This window comes from Mobula birostris, chromosome 3, assembly GCF_030028105.1.
Source record: "Mobula birostris isolate sMobBir1 chromosome 3, sMobBir1.hap1, whole genome shotgun sequence".
NCBI classification, from domain to species: domain Eukaryota; kingdom Metazoa; phylum Chordata; class Chondrichthyes; order Myliobatiformes; family Myliobatidae; genus Mobula; species Mobula birostris.
In genome coordinates this window covers 174,909,704-174,930,373 of record NC_092372.1, presented here as the reverse complement: position 1 = coordinate 174,930,373, position 20,670 = coordinate 174,909,704, and the positions used below count along the sequence as shown (strand labels likewise).

Below are 20,670 nucleotides of genomic sequence, written 5' to 3'. Positions count from 1 at the left end.
GTGGAATTTCTGGACCAAACTGGAATCAATGAGGGACGCTTGACAGCTGTGTCAGGGTTTGAATGCCATAGCCACAGACAGTGCTAAATCTTGTGACTGAGGGATCAGCAGAGCTTTGCTTCCAGATGAGCTCAATGCCTTCTACGCTCACTTTGACCACTAGAACAGGGAGGAACCATTGCACACCCCCATGGCTCCTGATGATCCTTTAGTCTCAGTATCTTGAAGATCTGTACCAATCAACTGGCTGGTGTACTCACGGATATCTTCAACCTCTCACTGTGGCAATGTGTGGTATGCACCTGCTTCAATCGTACTGGTGCCCAAGAAGAGCATGGTAACCTGTCTACATGACTATCACCAGTGGCACTTGCATCTGTAGTGATGAAATATTTTGAGAGGCTGGTGTTGAAGCATATCAGCTCCTATCTGAATGGTGACTTGGATCTGCTCTAATTCACCTTCCAAAGCAACAGGTCTACGGCAGATGCTCTTCTCACACCTGGACAGCAAAGATGCATAGATCAGGCCCTTTATCGATTACAGCTTGGCATTTAACACCATCGTCCCCTCAGAAACTAACCAGTAAACTCCAAGAACTGGTCCTCGATACCCCCTTGTGCAATTGGATCCTGGATTTCCTCACTTGTGGATCCAGTCAATTCAGATTGGCAAAAACATCTCGTCCACATATAGGAGCACTGCAGGGATGTGCAATTAGCTCCCTACTCTATTCGCTATACAGCTATGACTGTGTGGCTAAGCACAGCTTCAACACCTGAAACAAATTTGCTGACGACACCACTGCTGTGGGCCGTGTCAAAGGTGGCAATGAATCAGCACACAGAAGAGAGATTGAAAGCTTGGCAAAGTGGTGTAATAGCAACAACCTCTCACTTAATGTCAGTAAGACGAAGGAACTGATTGTAGACTTCAGGAGAGGGAAACCAGAGATCCATGAGGCAGTAATCATAAGAGGTGGAGAGGGTCAGTAACTTTAAATTCCTGGGTGTCACTATCTCAATGAACCTGTCCTGGACCCAAACATATAAATATTATTGCAAAGAAAGCACAACAACACCTCTACTTCCTCAGGAGTCTGTGGAGGTTCAGTATGTCATCGAAAACCTTGGCAAACTTCTACAGATGTGGGAAGTGTGGTGGAAAATATGCCAACTGGCTGCATTTCAGCCTGGTATGGGAACACCAGTGTCCTTGAGCAGAAAACCCTACAAAAGGTTGTGGTTTTGGCCCAGTACATCACTGATAAGACCCTACCAATCATTGAGCACATCTACGTGAAACGTTGCTGTAGAAAAACAGCATCAACCATCGAAGATCCTCACCAGCCAGTCCATACTCTTTACAGATTGAAGGTACAGGTGCCTCAGGACTCACACCACCAGGTTCAAGAACAGTTACTACCCCACAACCATCAGGCTCTTGAACAAAAGGGGCTAGCTCCACTCATTGAAGGACTCAGTTATATTGTTATTTTATACTCGTTATCTATTGCTATTTATTTATATCTGAATTTGCAGAGTTTGTTTACAGTTAACAGTTCCAGATATTTACAGTTTACAGCTACTATTCTATAGATTCGCTAAGCATGCCTGCAGAAAAAGAATCTTAGGGTTATATGTAGTGACATTTATGTACTTTGATAATAAAATTTACTTTGAACTTTGAATCATGTTAGTAACCTGTATGCTGTGAATCTAGCATTTGTATGCAAAAGATGCTTAAAACTATATAACGACTGTATACATTCTAAATTTCTGCAGGTGCTGGAATGCACAAAATGCTGAAGTAACTCAGCAATTCAGGTAGTAATTATCGAGGAGAATAAACAGTTGATGTTTAGGGCCGAGACCCTTCATCAGTACATAACACAGTTGACAATTTGAGCTGAGACATTCCATCAGTCCTGAATGGTCTTTATTCCCCTCCACTGATGCTGCCTGTATTGCTGAGTTCCTACAATATTGTAACCACATTTTACAAACTGTAGCTTTTCTCTCTCCATTAGCACAACTAACCCTGAATTTCACAACTTATTACTCCACTTTCTTCCCCACTAACCGATCAATTGGAGAACCTCTGTAGTTTATCTCCATGACAACCTTGTCCTTGCCCCTTTCACAACTATTCCCTTTCTCCTATCCGTCTTCTCCTACCTTCTCTGCAATTTAAAATTACCAAGTTTTCTCTCTCTTCTACTGCTGATGGAGGGTCTTTGACCTAAACAAACAGTAATCCTTTATCTCTTTCCACAGGTGCTGCCTCACCTGCTGAGTGTATCTAGCATTTCTTGTTTTTATTTCAGAATCTGAATCAGATTTACTATCACTGACATATGACATGTTTCACAGCAGCAGGATAATGCAAAGACTTTTAAGTATTACAATAAATTACAAAAATATATAGTGCAATAAAAGGAAATCTGAAGTAGAGATTGGAGGATTTGTGAATAAAACATGTGAGTCATTTTTTGTGCTGAGAAATGTCATGCACTTTACTTCCATTATGGGCAAGCCAAAAACACCGACACTGATGTCACTACATCAGACACTGTCTCTTAAAGTGAATGCAACAACTCAATGATGTTGTTTGTGGATTATATAGAACAGTTTTTATTATAAACAATATGTGTCACCCATTGCATTACCCTACACTGGCCCCACCCAGAATTCATCAAAACCGGCAGTGTGAGTCTGTCGGAAGCTCGTATGAGCTGTTCACCTCGGGCCCTGTATGCCTTGGTTGGAGTAACAGCAGGTGCCATTGGCTCGTCCAGGGGTGTGCTGACACATCCATGGTAATGACATAAAGCAGAGAGTATGGTATTGGAAGCATCCACTGGTGGGCCGGTTTAAAGTAATCTACAGAAGTAAATTCAGGATTACCTTTCTTGTTACAATAAAAGTCTTTTCGCTCCATTCCAAAATGCAGAATGGGCCATCATAAGGGGGCTTTAAGGGGGCATTGATGTGCATCATGGCAGACAAAAATCATGGAGCTAGGACGTAGGCCAGTTGGAACCCACAAGTGCTATACATTAGGATGGGAGGTAGGCATGGGTGTAAGAGAATTACATTTACTGACCAACAAGGTGGCCATGGCATCGGGAGTAAAATCACCTGTAGCGGCTGCCCATACACCAACTCAGCTGCAGAGGACTGCAGGTCCTCTTTTGGAGCCGTTCTGAACCCCAGCAAGACCCACAAGAGACGATCGTGCCAGCACTTGTCCGAAAAGGAGGCCTTTTAAAGCAGCCTTTAAAGAACTGCTCATGCAGGCGATTGGACTGTGGGTGATACGCCATGGCGTGACGCAATTTAACACCGAGGTTCTGGGCCATTGCAGTTTAGAGGTCTGAGTGAATTGGGGACTGCTGTCGGAAGAAATATCGGATGGGGTCTTGAACTGAGTGACCCAGGTACTGATTAACGCCCAAGTCATGTCCACAGGCGTTGTCAACGCTAGGGGGACAAGCTCTGGCCACCTGGTGGTACGGTCCATCATGATAAGGAGATCATGAAACTACAGGGCAGGGAACAAACAAGGTCCACTCCACATTGACATGGTCAAACCATCGCTTAGGGACCTTGAAATGTGCTGATGGTGGATGTCTCCTATCCACTACATAATGTACTGGGTGGGCACAGGAGTACATTCAGCCAGAGACTCATTCCACCGAGATGCAGCACTGAGCGTCATAGGAAGTCATTCCTGCCTGTGGCCATCAAACTTTACAACTCCTCCCCTGGAGGGTCAGACACCCTGAGCCAATAGGCTGGTCCTGGACTTATTTCATAATTTACTGGCATAATTTACACATTACTATTTAACTATTTATGGTTCTATTACTATTTATTATTTATGGAGCAACTGTAACGAAAACCAATTTCCCCCAGGATTAATAAAGTATGACTATGACTGAACGCGTGACGGTTAATTTTCACTCACTGACACACAACACAGGCTGCACTCTAGTCTCACACATCCTTCCTGAGGCCATGCCACAAACTTCAAAGCCACCAGTTTCTGTGAGGCTTCCCCACCCAGATGTGAGAGGCTATATATGGAGTTAAAAACAGTGTGCCTCCAGTTTGCAGACACCAGTTGAGACATTGCACAGGAGAAAAACTCATGTGTCCCTGAACTTGATGTCAGCTAACCACAGGACAGTGAATGCTGTCCTGTAAGCCTGGATGTCTGAGTTGGAAGCTTGGTAGTCTACCAGGCTGGCACAATCAACTCCGAGGTGCACGGAATCGATGGCAGGCCGTGAGAGGCAATTGGCCACAGCATTGTTTTTTCCTTCAGTGTAATGTACGTCAAATGTGAATTCTGAAATGTAGGCCAGATGGTGTGCAGACTAAGGGTCTGCCACCTTGGCCTTCGCCTGTCAATGAAAGCTGTGAAATATCGACCTTCCAGTAACCGAGAATGATGGACGGCCAGATAGAGAATGAGAAGCCCATGACCAAACATGCGGTACTTCCTCTCGAGGGTGGGGTTGCCGGCTGAAGAAGGCAAGTGCCTGCCACAGGCTTCTAACCAATTGTTCATGCACAGCACCCACAGCATAATCTGAGCTGTCAGTAGTAATGGCTGTAGGTTCATTGAAGAGTGGGTGCAGCAATAGAGTTACATTCAAAAGGGCTTGTTGGTGTTGTCAAATGCTCTGGTCATGTCCACTGACCACTCAAGCATGTGACTAGGGGCTCTGCCTTTAAGGGGAGCATAAGTTCAGCAGCTTGTGGAATGAAACGGTGATAGAAATTCTGCACACCTAATTCTGCACACACACTTGCAGTGCTTTGGTAGTGTGGGGCGGTGGAAAGTCTGTAATAGCGGCGACTTTTGACGGCAGAGGTGTCGCACCTTCAGCAGAGATGCAGTGGCCAAGAAGGTCAGTAGTAGACAACCTGAACTACCATTTAGCAGAGTTTATAATTAATTAGCCCATGTTAGCTCAAGTGCTTGAAAAGTGCAGAGACATGATAAGTGTTAGGTTTTGATCCACTGGTGACTATTCTGTTGCCCAGGTAAACAAAAGAAAATCTAATTCTTTTAACACGTCCATTAGTTGCTGGATGTCTGTGCTACATTTTCAGCCCAAGCAACATGCACAGAAACTCAAATAGGGGAAATGGCATATTATAACAGCAGGTTTGTGAATGGCCTTGGTACGCATAAGCACCTGATGGTAGCTCCTGACACTTAAGAAAAAAATTTCCTTTCTGGCTAAGTGTACTGAAAAGTCTTAAATATGTGGGAGCGGATAATGGTTGGGAGTGGAGGCCTCGGTAAGGCAGGGTTAATCACTGCATGGACAGTAACCACCATTGGACTAGGGGACCATGTGCAGGGGTGAAGCCCAAGGGCGATTCCACCTGCATACAATGCCAAGCATTTCCACGTTGGCAAACTTAACCTTTATGCTGGCCAGCTTTACGGAGTCCAGTCTACATGTACAGCTATGGACTGGTGAGCCAGTTATGGCAATGCGGTGCTTGATCCCATGCTTTTGTGATTGTAGTGAGCTTGGTGAGGTTTGGGAATTCACCCAGCAAGTGAGTGAATTCACATGTGGTGATGCATCCGTGAGACAGAGTCATTATGGGACACTTACTGGTGGTACAGGGTAACGACACAATATCCTTTGCATCTGCAAACCAGCAGTTCTTAAGATCTATTAAACAGTCCTTTGGTGCAAGGAAATCAGCATTGAGCAGAGGTCTAGCAACCTTAGCAAATCAAAGTATGTGTAGCATTGTCCACTGAAGCAGAGCATCATGCGTTGTGTCCTGTAGGTCTGGATCCTACTACCACTGGCAGCCTCCAGTGAGAGCCCATCACTCCCTGACTTATAATCAATGGGCAGTACACTCAATTGAGCACCTGTGTCGCACAGGGAGCATTGCCCCGAAAGGATATCCATAATGAACAATAGGTAACACTGACAGCTGGAACTCATGGTGTTTACAGACCTCTGATGTCCTGATTTGCTGGCACTGTCGAAGTTGCATGGCAGTTGGCACTTGGTGTTTGTGCTGAAACATGCGTGGTAGAAACATAGACCTAGCGCTGTTTCATTCAGAGACGCAGGCACCTGCTAGAGGCTCTGCTTGCTGACAGGTCTTACTGAGACAGGGAAAGGAGGAGGAACGATGCACCTCTGCCTGGCTGAGTGTAGACTATTGGCCATTTTAGCAAGTCCCTATAGTCCTTCACACGAGGGCTGTGCAAAGTTGATTAGTCATTTGTTGCATAAAGAGTTCTTTAAAAATACAGTAAGAATGATGATTGCTCAGGAGAGATAGCATGTAGTTAATTTGTTCTGATGGCCTAGCGTCACCTAGGCAAGAAAAGCAATTGTTAGGTGTGCTCAGATTCAGATGGTCTGAAAGTCTGTAGTAGGTGACTTTTCAGAGTGACATACTAATCACGTGCAGGGGCATCTTCTAGTAGACTCACCACTCTGGCTGCAGTGGAACTAGTTAGCAATACTACGACATAGTACAATTTGATATTGTCTGAGGTGATTTCTCCCAGCACAAACGGGTGCCTGTGCAGTAGCATCTGTTCCGAAACCTCTGACAGCTTCACAGTGACTGCGTTGGTTGACATGTTGTTGAATAACACAGGAATTGTCCAAAGTATCATCATCACCAGTGTAGGATTTTGTGAATACAAAATACGAGAGTTGTTTTATATGGTTAACAAAAGCCGCAGCCCTTTACTTTCATCATGAACAACCCAAACGCAGTCGCCTTACACTGACATCATCACGTCAGACACGGTCTCTCAAAATGAACACAACAACTCAATGATGGTGTTTGTGAATTATGTGGAAGGGTTTCTGTTTGAGCAATATGCACCATTCAGAAATCTGATGGAGGGAGCAAAGCGACTACTGAGTCGCTCTGTGGAAAAGGGCACGTCCAAGGTGGTGAGAGTCTTCGGAGATTGATGCCACCTTCTTGAGGTACTGCCTCTTGAAGAAGTCCTCAGTAACAGGGCGGGTTGGGCCCATGATGAGTCTTGTGATCCTGTCCATTGGATGCAACATTCTCCATCGTACACATTTAGAAATTTGTAAGAGTCCTTGGTGACAAACTGAATCTTCTAAAACTCCACTGGCATGCCTCCTTCATGATTGCATCAATGTGTTGTGCCCAGTATAGATCCTCCAAAATGTTGATGCCCGGGAACTTGAAGCTTCTCACTCTTTCCACCCTGACCTCTCAGTGCAGACTGCTGTGCGTTCTCTTAACTTTCCCCTCCTGATGTCCACAGTCGGTTTCTTGGTCCTGCTGATGTTGAGCGTGAGGTTATTGTTGTGACACCACTCAACCAGAGAATCTATATCACTCCTGTATGCCTCTTCATCGCCATCTGTGGTTCTCCCAATAACAGTGGTTGGTTCAGATTTCCACTATCTGCTACATTTTTGACTTTTGTCATTATTATTCTCCTAGGTCTGTTTTTTTTGTACTTTGATGTGCCTTTAGTCAAGTGATTACAAAGTTTTATATCTGAAATACTGAGATTGGGACTTAAGCAAAAGGGTGCACACTTTTTTTGAGCCAGCTGCACCTCTCCAAGCTGTTCCAGAAGAATGTCAGAAGTAGCATCGCTGCTAATAAACTTGGAAACTACTTGGGTGAATCTTGTTAACATAAAAGAAGACTGCTGCCATTTTGCCGATAGCAGCCAGTTTACTGTCAGTCATCAGTAAAATGTGAAATATGTTGATTGACAATGGATCTAAGTAGCATTTAAATCCTCTCCAATGTCCAAAATTTTGTGCATTGATGAGTTAGTTATGGGGCTGCTGTTTTCCCTGGCTTGGTTGTCCAAATCCAGGGCTCACAGACTCACAGGAAGGGAATTGATATTCAGGACTGACTTGTGAAGACATTTCTTCACCCAAGAAGGATGAATCTTTGAAATTTTTTCCCAAGTGTGCCTTGTAACTCAAGTCGCTGTGCATGTTTAGGACTGAACTTGATAGTGCTTTAGTTATTAAGGGATTTGAGGGTATGTGCAGGGAAGTGGCACTGAGATTACAAGTAAATTGGCCGGGATTTTATGGTGAATGTATTGAGGCAGGGATGGTTATATAATGAATGAGCTGCTGCTGCTTCAGTTTCTTATCTTCTTAATACTCCGTTTGGAATACACCTGGAATGCTTAACTCCAGCACTCAACACAACCTTGGACTGAAGTTGACCAGGAAATTAATCAAGAGGTGAGGTGTATCTCAGGACAGTTTTTGAGGGTGGCATCAGGGAACCCTTATAATACTAACAACTGAATTTCCCCCTTCATGTTGCACAAAATCCTGACTGGACGTTGAATATATTGAATAAAACGTGCATAAATACCAACATTTTTACAATGTAAGCAGCGTGATCAAAAGTGATTTAATGTGTGTGCAGTGCATCTGTTAGACTTGTGAGACCATGGAGCTGCGCCTGGAAAGTCTTCACTCACCAGTGCGCAGGCCTGGGCAAGATTGTATAGAAGACCAGCAGTTGCCCATGCTGCAAGTCTCCCCTCTCCACGACACCAATGTTGTCCAAGAGAAGGGCATTAGGACCCATACAGCTTGGCACCAGTGTGGTCGCAGAGCAATGTGTGATTAAGTGCCTTGCTCAAGGATACAACACATGTTGCCTCAGCTGGGGCTCAAACTCACGACCTTCAGGTCGCTAGTCCAATGCCTTAACCACTTGGTCAGTGCAGTGACTAAAGTAATAGATAGAGAGGGTGGGGGGGGGGTCTAACTAGAATGGTTGATCAGATTAACTGCCTGGGGGAAGAAACTTTTAAAATAGCATGAACTTTTGTTTCAATAGCTCTATATAGCACTGTTCAGAAGGGAGCTATTGGAAATGGCACACTGCTGGGTGGCTAATGTTGGCAATGATTTTCCGGCCTGTGTCTTTGTCCTGGACGCATACAAGTTCTGCAATGATGGTAGACTGCAGCAATGATCTTTACTGTTGTCCTAAAAGTTTGCTGTAGTATTGTATAGTGTGAGAAGATGCTGCACCAAACCAGACAGTAATGGCTGATGTGAGGATGCTCTCTATGATGGCAGTGTAGAATTCCATCAGTATGTTCTAGAGAAGATGCAGCAAGAAGTACATCCTTTGCCAAGCCTTTTTGTTAATGGAGGAGATGTAATTCTTTCACATGAAGTTCTGTGAAATAATGATAGCCTGGTACCTGAACGTTGAAATGGCGCTAACTATAGAGTTGTTGATGGTGACTGGGTGGAGAGGAGACATATCCCTTCTGAAGTCGATAAACATCTTCACAGTTTTGAGGGCATTCAGCTCCAAGTTATTGTGATTGTACCGGGACACCAACATACCTTGTGGTGGTATTTGGATTTGCTACCTCTGGTAATTAGTCAGTGACAGTGGTGTCGTCCTCAAACTTCATTAGTTTAACCGATGAATCGCTGGAAACGTCCTAATTATAGAAAAAAAATAGGAAAGGGGAGAGAGCACCAGCTGCGTAATGTCTCATACTGTCTCCTGTTAGAGAAAAAGTCTGTCTTCCACTTGCAGATGGAATTTGGTCCATTAAGTTTGGAGATTTTCCAAAGTTTTTCCATTAAGTTTGAAGCTCAGAGGTAATGGGATTGAAGGATGAACTGAAATCAACAAAGAGAATCCTCACGTATGAATCCTGACAATAAAATGAAGATATATGCTCAGTGGCCACTTTATCAGGTGTAGGAGGTACCTAATAAAGTGGCATCTGAGTATATGTTTGTGGTCTTCTGCTGCTATAGCCTATCTACTTCAAGATCTGATGTGTTGTGCATTCAGAGATGCTCCTCTGCACACCACTGTTGTAACATGTGGTTATTTGAGTTACTGTCACCTTCCAGTCAGCTTGAACCAGTCTAGCCATTTCTCTTTCATTAACAAGGATTTTTGCACACAGAACTGCTGCTAACTGGATTTTTTCCCTTTTGTTTATCACACCATTCTCTGTAAACTCCAGAGACTGTTGTGCGTGAAAATCCCAGTAAATCAGCAGTTTCCGAGATACTCAAGCCATCCTATCTGGCACCAACAATCATTCCATGATCAAAGTCACTTTTCTTCCCTTTCTCATGTTTGGTCTGAACAACAGCTGAACCTCTTAAGCATATCTGTATGCTTTTATGCTACATGATTGTTTGATTAGACATTTGCATTAATGAGCAGGTGTAAAGCTGTATCTAATAAAGTGGCCACAGAGTGTACATATAGTGAGAACAAAAATGGTCCTAGTGCAGATTGGTATTTCTGATCATTTTCCACTTTAAGCACTGTTTATTTTATCCCAGTTCTTTGTTTTGCTGTTTGTCAATATTTCGCTCATGCCATTGGATTTCTTTCTTGCCTTTCAAAAATTTCTAATTGCTTCTGCACACTTTTAAAAAACAAAAGAAGGCAATACATGCTAAATGGAGTCTACTAATTACAAAGTTGTTTTTGCTATTTAAACTTCATCACGGCTTTGTTGATAATCACTGTGTAGCTTTTCATCTGTTGAACAAACATGCTACGAGTTTAGTACCTTGTTTGACTTTCAGATAAATTAACTTTGCTCTGTCTCTGCCTGTCATTGCTTGTCATGCTCTGGCAAGGCTGTTTCTCTGAAGTCAGTTTCAGGAACTCCAGCTTGGCAGTGATTAATAATTTAATTTTACTATGAAAGTTATCTGTGGAAGATCTTTGTTTCCGACAGGAAGTATTGGTATTGCAGCAATATTGCACTGTAGAACTGGAATGACAAAAATAGAGAGCTGCAGTTTCATTTATGCTGATATGTAATATCAAGTTCTACTAAATCCAAGTGTTGTGAGTAGATGGTGAATATTGGACAGGAGCCCCTCAGATGTTTATAATGATCGAATTGCATCACAAGTTAATTTATCCACCTTCATTCCAATATCTTTACTGCTTAGTTGAATAATTTGTTGATCTAAGTTTTTCTATTTTCAGTGGACTAGGTGTCCATGGCCTTATGTGAAAAGGAATTACCCTTTTTCTAGTATTTGGTGGTGGAGTATGGATTGGGAAGTGTTCCAAAATTTGCCTAATTGTATTGCTTAAAGATTACCTTCATTTGTCGCATGTACATCGAAACGTATAAAATATATTGTTTTTCGTCAACACCCAACAGAGTCTGGGGATTATGCAGGGTGCAGCCCACGAGTGTCTTCATGCTTCTGGCATCAACATAGTCTGCCCACAACTTACAAGTCCTAACTAAATGTCTTTGGAATGCAGGAGGAAACTAGAGAACCCAGAAAAAAACCCATGTGATGATGGGGGGAATGGGCAAACTCCTCACCGATGGCAGTGGGAATCAAACCCCAAATGGTGATCATAGATGCTGTAATGCTGTTGTGCTAACTGTGCATTTTTATGCTTCATTTTCTCCCCACATCCTGTCAGTCAAATGATTTTACTTGGGCAGGACCATTATTTGGAATGCAGCTTTGTAAAATATTTTCACAATATTCTAGTAAGAGGTATAGCTTTGCATTACTTCTGTGGATCTGTATTTAATTGTTCTAGCAATGTATTTCTGGAATTGATTTGCTTTGTATTTTATATTTCCTCCGCAATCCATCAATTGGTGAAAGCTTATCTAAATCTTTTTTGTCTCATTTGTTGAGTACTCTAATGATAGACAATTAAATGACTGATAATCCATTTTATCAATTTATATAAATTTAAATTGTCATTTGTCCCCCACATTCTACAACTGATTTGTGTCCTTCAGTAAATTGTTAGCTAGATTACCTACTTGTACTCCTAATGCTATTATTAATGTCATCAAATTTTCCACTTCTGCATTGATTTTCCATAGTTGGGTCAGCAGGTGGTTTGTGCCCATCCAGATTGCATTGCTTAATTTACAGAGCAACTAACTACTCCCAGGAGTAACAATTTTGCATAATCTAATTTACTAAATCTATCATAATCCTCAGACCACCTCACTTCAATATCTATGATAATATCCATTTGTATTATGTTGAAGTTTTGCAGGTAATATAATTATGCTTGTTTGGAAAAGAGCTGATAATGTGAGAACTATTGCTGCATGTTGAATGGGACTTTTCACATTCAAATGCTGACAGAAATGTAGGATATTGCTAGTAGATTTTTATTTTGTTGTTCTGGAATTTATCATTCACCTCGCATCGTTCAATATTATCATCCCCTTAAACCTAATCAATAAACTTCAAGACTTTGGCCTTAATACCTCCTTGTGCAATTGGATCCTCGGTTTCCTCACTTGTAGACCCCAGTCAGTTCAGATTGACAACAATATTTCCTCCACGATTTCCATGATCGTAGGTGCACTGCAAGGCTGTGTGCTTAGCCCCTGTTCTACTTGCTTTATACTTATGATTGTGTGGCCAAGCACAGCACCAATGCCATATTCAAGTTTGCTGATGACACCACTGTCTTAGAACGAATCAAAGGCGGAGATGAATCAGCAAGACTAAGGACCTGAATATTGACTTCAGGAGGAGGAAACCAGAGATCTATGAGCCAGTCCTCATCAAAAGATCAGAGGTGGAGAGGGTCAGCAGCTATAAATTCCTCAGTGTTATCAATTCAGAGTAGCTGTTCTGGGCCCAGCACTGAAGTGCCATTATGAAGAAAGCACAGCAGCGCCTTTACTTCCTTTGGAGTTTGTTAAGATTTGGCGTGACATCTAAAACTTTGACAGACTTTTATAGATGTGTGACAGCGAGTATATTGACTGGCTGTATCACTGCATGGTATGGAAACACCAAAGCCCTTGACCGGGAAATCCTACAAATAGTAGTGGATATGGCCCACTCCATCATGGGGAAACCCCTCCCCACCACTGAGCACATCCACATGGAGCATCATCGCAGGAAAGCAGCATCTATCATCAGGGACCCCCCCATTACCCATGTTATGCTCTCTTCTCGCTGCTGCCATCAGGAAGAAAGGTACAGGTACCCACATCACCAGGTTCAAGAACAGTTATTACCCCTCAGCCATCATGCTCTTGCACCAGAGGGGATAACTTCACTCATCTTCACAAAATGTTCCCTCAACCTATGGACTCACTTAATGATTCCTCATTTCATGTTCTCAGTATTTATTGCTTATTTATTTATTATCTTAATTTCTTTTTCTATCTGCACAGTTTGCTGTCATTTGTACACTGGTTGAATACCCATTTGGTGTGTTCTTTCATTGATTCTATTATGGTTATTGAATTTATTGAGTATGCCCACAAGAAAATAAATCTCATGGCTGTGTATGGTGACATAGATGTACTTTGATAATAAATTTACTTTGAACTTTGAATCACTCTTTAGTAATAGAAAATATTTTCAATACATGTTTTAATGTTTCCATATTATGGAGATATTAACAGCAGTATATGAAGGTTAACAACAGCACAAAATTACACTTTTCTGATAGTTCAGAAAATAATTTGGTTAAGAAAAACATTAATTTTCGAAACTTTAAGATATCAATCAATTGTGTTGTTCTGTTTTTCTCTAGCCAACAAGCCCGAAATTTGGAAAAGCTGACTCCTATGAAAAATTGGAAAAACTCGGTGAAGGGTCCTATGCAACAGTATATAAAGGAAAAAGCAAGTAAGTGTTCCGGCATAACTTCATTGTTTGCAATTGTTTGCTTGGATACCCTTCCTTTCAAAGTTTTATTTGTCTTCATAATTTTAAACCATTAAGAAAACCAGCAAATAATGGGTGAAGACTATTAAGAAGAAACTTTTTATTGAGGATGTTGGTTTTCAGATATGGACTGCAAGGGCTTTTAAATATTAGTGTTGTGTCAAGATAAATGATAAATTTCAATAATTTATAAAGCTTGTAAGGAAGTATTTATTTGAAATATAACTACATTAGAAACAGCAAGTGACTAAACTGGTTAAACTGGAACAGAAATGGAAATCTTGGAAGTCTGAAGCGATCACAAAAATTTATCATGCTACAAAGCCGAAGTATTTTTTTCCAAGATGTTATCTCTACTTAATAATATTTTCTATATAATTGATATTGTTTTACCTATCTTTTTCATGGAGGTGCAAAAATATAATATGAATAAATAAGAACAGTGATTTTGAAGTTTTTTTTCCTTACTGTACCAACATTACTAAAGTTGCTTGTCTTTTGGTTTGTCTCAGTGTACAATGCCCAAACCAGTAAAATATATGGTCCAACTTAGGGATCAACTAAGTGTTGTAGTCAATGGAAAATGCACATCAATGTTTAACTTTTGGGAGCAGAATTAATTTTCTGGATGAAGGATTGAGATGTTATATTGAACAATTCAATAAGGAATTTTGTGTGACAAGTATGTAATTCAGTAGGCTGTAACAATGCAATTTTCCTCTCGGGTTTTGTATGCAGAGATGCATAATGGTGACAAAAGTAAAAATGAATAATTCTTGAGTTTTTCCATGTAGCATTAAAATAAAATGCAAATTGAGCAGAATTAGTTTGTAGATAACATAAATGTATTTTGGAAAGGAATATAATCAAAATTGAAATTAAATGGAAAAAAAACTTGTGGTATAAATATATTGGAGAAAAGGAATTGAAGGCAGTGAACGACAGATGGTGAAATGTCTCTAAATGTATTGGACAGGTACAAGTACTCAAAACTTCAAGCTTTATTGTCATTCAACCATATATATGTGTACAGCTAAATGAAACACCATTTCTCAGTGGCCAAGGTGCAAATACATTACATGCAGTCACACACAGCGCATATAGTTACAATAACATATACCAATCACAAAAAAAAAAAGTACAAATCCTTGAGTGGCATGCTTGGAGATTGATGATACATAGGATGTTGTCCTGAAGCCATGTTCCTGCAAGAACATGTATGCAGCAGTTCCTCACCTCGCATTGGTTCAGAAGATAAAGGCAACCCAGCTTGTCTTCCAGGGAGCAAACATCCGGAGAGCAGCACCGATGGGAGAGCCAACTGCAGGGGTCAGCCTCAACCCAGCACAGATTCCAGCGTGGCCACCGTGTCTCTGTCCTCTTCCACACTGCCTGTAGCACCTCCTCCCCTAGGTGGCTGCAACAGGAGTCGCCGTGGCATGAGGGCCTGTTCTGCGCAACAACCAAGGCCACGCAGATTCCCTGCCATCAGCCTCTCCTATAAACCAATGAACTGAACTTGCAGCATTTATATTACCAATATCCAACTGGGTTTTGTAATCACAAGAAAAATGTTTAAGTCATATATTTTGCACCACTTTTGGATCCGGAGAGGCTGCTGTGACCGAATATGTTGCCATCTTACCGAAGGTCATATTGAAAAGCGTGGCCAAAATATAAAAGGAAGGATTGAAATGTTAAGGAAAATATCCTCAAACATATAATAAAGTTTAAATACTAATGTATGCCTTGATCCTTTTGGATCTCTTTCCTCTATTGAAATTGATGGTAGAGAACTTCCTAGGCCATGCCTAATCTCGGCAAAGAATTTTGATAGGGTCACAAAGTCACTGCTGGAGGTTTGCTGCAACTTTGTGTTGGAGCTCATTTTGGGAATCAGCAGTAAACAGTTGCCAACAATTTTGAGATTTGCACAATCACAGATGTACAAATGGAAATCCTGAAATTATTGGCACATGGGGAAACTCAAATGCAAACATTGTGAAGGACTTTTAAAATGCACTTGCACAGGTCTAAATATCTGTCTAAAGCCCCAGGGGCTGGGTTTGGTGTGGGTGCCGACGGACCCAGCCCTGAGACATCAGGAAAGGTAAATTGATTCTAAGCAATTTGTTTACTGATCATTATACAATGTCTCTCTGGTGCTTCCCACTCCCTCCCTGCTCCCTTCTCCTTTTCCCAACCATGATTTCCCGCTCCCTGCTCCCTTTCCACTCTCAGTCTCCCATAGAGTCCCATATCAGAATCAGGTTTATCATCACATATGTCATGAAACTTGCTTTTTTTGTGGCAGCAATACAGTGTAATACATAAAATTATAGTACTATGCAAAAGTATTAGGCACCCTAAGTACCTATATGTGCGGAAGACTTCTGCACAGTACTGTATCTGCCTGATTACTTCACACTATAAATCCTCGAATACTCATGTGTGCCTCCATCCTCTTTGTATTCACCAGTGACTGACATTGCTCTAGTTCAGAATCAAAATCCAGTTTATTATCACTGACAAATGTTGTGAAACTTGTTGTTTTGTGGCAGCAGTAAAAGTAAAATTACCATCAATTTGCAATTAATAAATAGTGCAAAAGCAGAATAGCAAGGTGGTGTACATGGGTTTATCGACTGTTCAGAAATCTGATGGTAGAGAAGTAGAAGTTGTCGTATGTCTGCTATATGTGCCTTGTGCTGTGTATGACTTTTGGTACAGTGTTCAAGAAGAGATTTAAAACCAGCTCACCGGCTGAAAAAGAAGGTATCAAGGACTTAACCAGTATGCTGTGGGAAAAGCTGTGCAAACTCCGGAGGACAGAACATCTGCGACAGCAAAGAAGGAAGAAAGGGAAAAGACGAGCACAGTTTGTGAGAGATCCATTCAGCTTCACCAGGACTCTTCTCGGCCAACAAAAATTTAGTATACTACCCAGCTCGAAGCCAGAGGTAGAGGAGTTCCTGCGGGAGGCACACAGCGACCCACAGAGGGGTCAGGGACTAGAAACCAATCGGGTTGTGCGTAGACCGGAAAATCCATCAATTGAGCTCAATGTGAAGGAGCCTACATGGCAGGAAATCCAGGACATAATCCGGAAGGCTAAAGCATCAGCTGCCCCAGGCCCAAGTGGCATACCTCATAAGGTGTATAAGAAATGCCCAAAGCTTCTTCGGAGGCTGTGGAAGGTCATGAGAAAGATCTGAACCAAAGGTACTATTCTATCAAGTTGGAAATTGGCAGAGGGATGCTTTATTCCAAAGGAAGAGGTTTCTTCCACAATTGCCCAGTTTAGGACAATTTCTCTCCTGGATGTGGAATGTAAGATTTTCTTTTCTGTGCTCACAAGAAGGCTGACTTCTTACATGACGCAGAACCGCTATATCAACACATCCATCCAGAAAGGCGGTATTCCAGGCTTGGACGAAAGGAAAAACAAGCAGCTCGTAGGATGGGGGAAGAGGCAGAATGAGCCTCTTGTTGGATTTGGAGTAGGTGAGAGAAGGGAAGCTGGAAGCCAGGAGCGGATGGGCAGTGATTTGGCCACCACTGCTGGCCCACCAACTGGAGAGTGTTGTGGTTAAGGGTCGAAACACTCGGTGAAGGTTGGGAACCACCTGATGACATCTGCTCCTGGCTGAAGGCTACGGTTACCTTGTAAGGTAACTGGAGAATGCACCCTAACAGGTGTATGTAACAAGCAAACAAGATGTTGAATAATAATTTAACATGAACTTGAACTTAAAACGTGGATATGAGTCTTCAGGCTACTGCAACACACACAAAATGCTGCAGGAACTCTCTGTATCACTTGATCAATGGTAGTGTTGAGAAGAGGGCACGTCCCAGATGGTGAGGGTCCTTAATGATGGATGCCAGCTTCTCGAGGCACTGCCTCCTGAAGATGTCCTCGATGGTGGGGAAGGTTGTTTCAACACTTCAGGATTCTTTCCGAACTCTTTCATTTTGTCTTGTCATTCAATAACTTTAAGATGCTCTTTCAATCTCCTTTTTTATTTCATTAACACCCCTACTGATCTACAGTATATCTCTTTCATCTATGTTTCTGAATACTAATGGGATAGTTTTCTATGCTGAAGGAACAATATAACAAAATTAGTTGATAAAAAAATTGTTAAATCAGTAAATTCATATTTATAAAGTAAAAACTGCACTCAGTGCCACTCTGATTTAGCAGATATTAATTTTCTCATATTCTGTTGTATTTGATTATATTTTTGTTAAACAAGTGTAATCAATTTCCCATCCACATCATCCATTTAATTGTGACTCATCCTTGGAACTGCCAGCCAAATTTATGGAGTGACTTGAACTCACCTGTAAATGGTCATTACCATGATTCACACCAGTGATGATCAATTTTCAGTTGCATAATGCTGAGGAAAATCACTATGTGATGGGACTTTTGGCATTAGTATTCTTGTGTACTTTATCTGGTGGTTGTTTTTCATTTTGATGTTTGTTGAACTTACTCAGCTCAGAATCATTGAAATCACTAGTAACTCTGCAGTCCAAATCAACTAACTCTAGTCTGGGGTTTCAGTTTTTAATCATTGAGTTTTCAACCGGGATTATCAGATGAGCTCCCAAACAGAGAGATTCATTTTTATTTACAGTGGTTTCACATTTATTTGTACTGTTACCTCAGTGCCTGAGCCTTGGTATGGAAATACCAAATTCCCAGAACAGAAAAGCCTGCAGAAGTAGGGACATAGCACTCCCCATCATGAGCACATCTACAGGGAGCATTGCCTCAAGTAAACTGCATCCATCATCAAGGACTGCCACCATCCTTAGGTCCCACACCACCAGGTTCAGGGCCAGTCATTATTCTTCAACCATCAGATTCCTGAACCAACGCGGATAACTTCACTGCCTCAACACTGAACTGATCAAACAGAACCTATGGACTCACTTTCAAGGACTCTAACACTCGTTTTCTCAGTATTATTTATTTTTTGTTATTATTATTTATTTTGCATTTGCAAAATTTGTCTTCTTTTGCATTTTGGTTACTTGTCAGTCTTTGTAGTTTTACATTGATTCTAATGTATTTCTTTGTTCTACTGTGTATTCCTTCAAGAAAATGAATTTCAGTAGTATTTAGTGACTGTTACACCCCGGTTTCTCTTTGGGAGTTTTACATCAACTTCGAAGTGTTGTAGTGCATCTTATGCAAGGATTGCCTTTTCCCTTTCCTGTTCAACTTTCAATGTTTCCACTTCCATCTACTTACTCAGGGCATTCTGTTCCTTTGATTCTTCAAAGCTCTTAATATATTCAGACTTCAGATTGTCAAAAGCCACATGATGCCTGCTACTTTCATCTTCAGTCTTCTCAATTCTGGCTCTTTCCAACTCCAACTGAGCTAGCAACCTGTTCTTCTCTTGACGCAATAAACTGTCTTGTGAATCTACTGAAGAGATTTGCATTCTAAGAGTAAGCAGTTCTTCCGAGACAGTCCGCTCTTTTCCCACAGCATTGGCAAGCTGAGCTTGATCGTCGGCTAGTCGATCAGGCAAGTCCTTTTCCAGTTTTTCCCAGCTTGCTGACTGTGCCACAAGGGTGGCCTGTAGATTTTCAGTTTGTCGTAGTGGTGCAGATGTAACACTTTGCCTTATCTCCTGCTTTTGAAGTCTCTGCTGTAGTTCACTAATCTCTTGATGCAGATAGTCCGCCTTCCTGGCTTGCTGTTGTACAGCCTGTTGGAGATCCAACCTGAGATCTGCCACTTGAACTGTTGGCCTTGCCTCCTCCTGGGCTTGCTCCAGAGCCACTGACAGTGATTCCTTGGGTTTAATCTCATGACGCAGGGCAGCTTCCTGGGCTTCACTATTTTTAGCTGCATTTAGCCTATGTACCTCAGCAAGCTCCTCATTCGGGGGTTTATCCAAGGGTGCAGCTGCCACCTCTGGCCATAGCAGCACTTTCCCACCAGCTAGGGTATTGCCCAGGATTAGGGTAACCCCTCTGCCTGGTAGTGAGGGCCTTACCCCGGTTGTGACTTACCCACTCACTAGGTCTGACTGTAAATGGATCACGTATAGTGGAACTTTTAAACACCACATCTCAATTCCCTGCACTCAGAAATGTGACCCACAAAATGTGTCCTCAGAAAAATCTAGTGCATCAGAGCAGATAAAAGACTGTGTTGTGCCAGTATCGTGCAGCGTGTTCGCCGAGACCTGTGCGTCTGCTTTACCAGAGATGGAAACGAGCCCGCGAAATAAGGAAGGCGTATAGTTAAGATCAGGCTTGGACTCTACTATCAGCCGAAGCTCAAGGAAAACTGTGGACAGTTTTAATCAGATCCACACTTTGAGACTGGTCCGACTGCTGCTGTTTACGCCTCAGGCTCCTGCAGTCCATGGTTAAATGACGTGACCCGTGACAATAAAAACACTTGTGCTCTTCCTGAGAACAAGGTGAAGTAGGAGGAGGCTATTTCACATCGTGAGCCTTAGCGACATTGACCCCTTTCTCACTGCTCTGAGCTACTGCCTGGTGAGACGCAAATACATTCAAGGCTAAATTCATCCGTTAACGCAGTGGCTTGAGACAAGGAATGTACTTTCTGTTCATTCGGGTGCAGGACAATATGCTTAGGTAAGCAGTCCTCCAAAAGTATCAGCTCCCGAAGAAAAGCAAAATCCTTCACCTTATTTGACATGCATGGTTTATCAAAGAGATGGCCTTTCTCCCTTGCAAACTCAACAGAGGTCTGAGTTGTGACCTTTCTACAATTCCTAAAGCGCTGTCTGTATGCCTCAGGCACCAGCTCATATGCATGCAAGACAGCAGTGCTAACAGTCTCATAGTTGAGGCTATCGGATCAGTGCATAACCTCCTGTGCTTTCCCCAAAAACCTACACTGCAGTAAGAGAGGCTAGTTGCCCTTGGGTCATTAGAGTGACGCTGATATG

General features: G+C 42.1%; 1 protein-coding gene across 6 annotated transcripts in view; it reads left to right on the top strand.

The window, feature by feature from the left end:
- Nucleotides 1–20,670, top strand: part of cdk14 (cyclin dependent kinase 14) — a 633,043-nt gene that overhangs the window by 197,988 nt on the left and 414,385 nt on the right. For all 6 annotated transcript variants that reach the window (XR_011885468.1, XM_072253720.1, XM_072253724.1 and 3 more), the window contains one exon: nucleotides 13,584–13,678. Coding sequence is in view for 5 of the 6 variants with exons in the window: in XM_072253720.1 (XP_072109821.1) it covers nucleotides 13,584–13,678 (95 nt within the window). In the remaining variant the exon portion in view is untranslated. The remainder of the gene's footprint in view (nucleotides 1–13,583; nucleotides 13,679–20,670) is intronic.